This window comes from Crocuta crocuta, unplaced genomic scaffold (assembly GCF_008692635.1).
Source record: "Crocuta crocuta isolate KB4526 unplaced genomic scaffold, BGI_CrCroc_1.0 scaffold143, whole genome shotgun sequence".
NCBI lineage: Eukaryota > Metazoa > Chordata > Mammalia > Carnivora > Hyaenidae > Crocuta > Crocuta crocuta.
Window position 1 is genome coordinate 8,563,833 of NW_027529175.1, and position 2,668 is coordinate 8,566,500.

At 54.5% G+C, this 2,668-nt stretch overlaps 1 protein-coding gene across 1 annotated transcript in view; it reads right to left on the reverse strand.

Moving 5' to 3' along the window:
- Positions 1 to 2,554: 2,554 nt before the first annotated feature.
- TTLL8 (tubulin tyrosine ligase like 8) overlaps positions 2,555 to 2,668 on the reverse strand; it is a 35,988-nt gene continuing 35,874 nt past the window's right edge. The window contains exon 14 of the mRNA XM_077757832.1: positions 2,555 to 2,666. Coding sequence (XP_077613958.1) covers positions 2,555 to 2,666 — 112 coding nt within the window. The remainder of the gene's footprint in view (positions 2,667 to 2,668) is intronic.

The window sequence follows — 2,668 nt, forward strand, 5'->3', positions numbered from 1 at the left end:
AATTCATAAAAAATCAATTCCATTTCTATCAACCAGCCACAATTTGTAGAAAAAACACAAATTTTGATATTAGTTACCCTAGAATAAAAAAATAAAAACACAAGCAAGACTAAATCTAACTTTAAAAAAGTGCAAATAGAGGTGGCTGGGTGGCTCAGTCGGTTAAGCATCCGACTTCTGCTCTGGTCATGATCTCACAGTTTGTGAGTTCAAGCTCTGCATCAGGCTCTGTGCTGATGGCTCAGAGCCTGGAGCCTGCTTCGGATTCTGTCTCTCTCTCTGTCCTCCCCGCTTCATGCTCCATCTCTCTCTCAAAAATAAATAAACATTAAAAAATGTTTTTGAAGTGCAAAACCATTACAAAGAAAATTCTAGGAGCTTACTGAAAAACATTAAATACGTAAATGGAGAGGTATGCCATGTTCACAGATGATAAGACTCAGTCATATAAACAAATCAGTTCTCAGGGCCCCTGGGTGGTTCTGTTGGTTAAGCGTCCAACTTCAGCTCAGGTCATGATCTCATGGTTCATGGGTTCGAGCCCCACATCGGGCTCTGTGCTGACAGCTTGGAGCCTGGAGCTGCTGCAGATTCTGTGTCTCCCTCTCGCTCTGCCCCTTCCCCGTTCTCTCTTTCTCTCTCTCAAAAATTAAATAGAAATTTAAAATTCTTTAAAATAATTTTTTTAATTTTAATTTTTTGGGTAGGTCTTGACAAGCTGGTTCTGTAATGTGTATGGAAGTAAAATGGGTCAAGAACAGCAGAGTCATTTCTGAGGAAGAAAAACAAAATCGTGGGACTTAACCAACCAGCATAATGATGTTCTGAGAGCCGTGGCATTGGCCCAGGGCACACAGACAGACCAATGGAGCTCACCAGAAAGTCCAGGCATCCCGTATGCGACGGCGGTAAGCTGCAGATGGGTGGGGAGGGCCTCTCCACAGTGGGTAGCCCCATAAACCTGTGATCAAACCCATCTCCCACCACACGCCAAATCAATTCTAGGAGCATTAAAGACTGAAACGTATGAGCAACGGCAGCGCGTATAGAAGAAGCTTCTGGAGATTGTCTTCAGGACAAGCCACAGAAATCACCAACCATAGAGGGAAAGGTTGACCAGCTTGGGTTTACCAAAATCAAGTGCATACCGTATTTTGCAACTGTAACGGAGCAAAAAGACAAATCACAAGGTGGGGGACAGTACTTGCAACACGGTCAACGGAAAAAGGAGAACCCAGAAGAGACGTCACTCCTACAAATCCGGAAGGAAGAGAGCAAGAGTGTAAGGACAATTGGACAAAAGGCTTGGGTGGGGACTTTTCAGGAGAGGAAACACGTCTGAAAATGGGCCAGCTGACTCGCAAGGCGCACGGTGCACACGAGCGCCATCACGCTGTCTCCAGAGGCAAACACGAAGACGTGTGTTGGCACCAAGTGTCGCGGCAGCGGGAGGAATGGCCCGAGTGTGAATGCAGTCAGAGCGCAGCCCCTTTGGCCGTGCTCACAGGGCCCAGGGTGCCGGGTTCAAGAGCCCCTCCCCACAGAGTCACCTCCTGCTTGGAAACTGTGAATCTGACATTATTTAGAAATAGCCTTTGCAGATGTCATTAGGTTAAGGTGTCACCCTGGAGGGAGGGAGCAGACCCCAATCCAACAGCAGTGTCCTTATGAGTGAACTTTGGACACAGAGAAAGAACGCCATGTGAGGACAGGGCACCGCGGGGAGCGGCCCAGGGACAAGCCCAGGAGCACCCCCCAGGAGCACCCTGCAGGAGCACCCCCCAGGAGCATCTCCACAGGAGCACCCCGCAGGAGCACCCCCCAGGAGCACCCCCAGGAGCATCCCTGCAGGAGCACCCCCCAGGAGCACCCCGCAGGAGCACCCCACAGAAGCACCCCTCAGGAGCACCCCCCAGGAGCATCCCGCAGGAGAACCCCGCAGGAGCACCCCGCAGGAGCATCCCCGCAGGAGCACCCCCCAGGAGCACCCCGCAGGAGCACCCCACAGAAGCACCCCGCAGGAGAACCCCCCAGGAGCATCCCCCAGGAGCATCCCGCAGGAGCACCCCGCAGGAACATCTCCACAGGAGCACCCCGCAGGAGCATCTCCACAGGAGCACCCCGCAGGAGCACCCCCCAGAAGCACCCCGCAGGAGCATCTCCACAGGAGCACCCCGGGGTGCAGGAGCACCCCCCAGGGGCACCCCGCAGGAGCTGGACCAGAGGAGGAAGGATTCTTCCCTACAGCCTCTGAGAGCATGGCCCTGCAAACACCTGACTCCAGACTTGTGGCTCCAGAACTTTTGCAGAGCACCTTGCTGTCACGAAGCCACCTGTCGGCGGCGCTGTGTTACTGCAGCTAACACACGTGCTATGCTGAGGCTGTAACCGCGTCAAGGCCGCACTTCTAGAACGTTCCATGTGGAAAACTGCGTGCTGTGCTTTTTCCTAACAGCAAACCATCTGTACAGAGGCAAGCGGCTGAGCAGAGGGCGGACCGGCCTCGGGGGCGGCCTGACGTGAGGCGAGGGGAGCGCGCGGGACTGGGGAGCCCTCAGCGCAGCCCCCCGGCGCTGGACGCGCAGACATGGCTGAGGGGGCGCTGCCCGTGGGCCCCGCACACCCCGGCCGCTGGGGTGAGCGGTGAGGGCGGCGGGGGTCCTGCCCT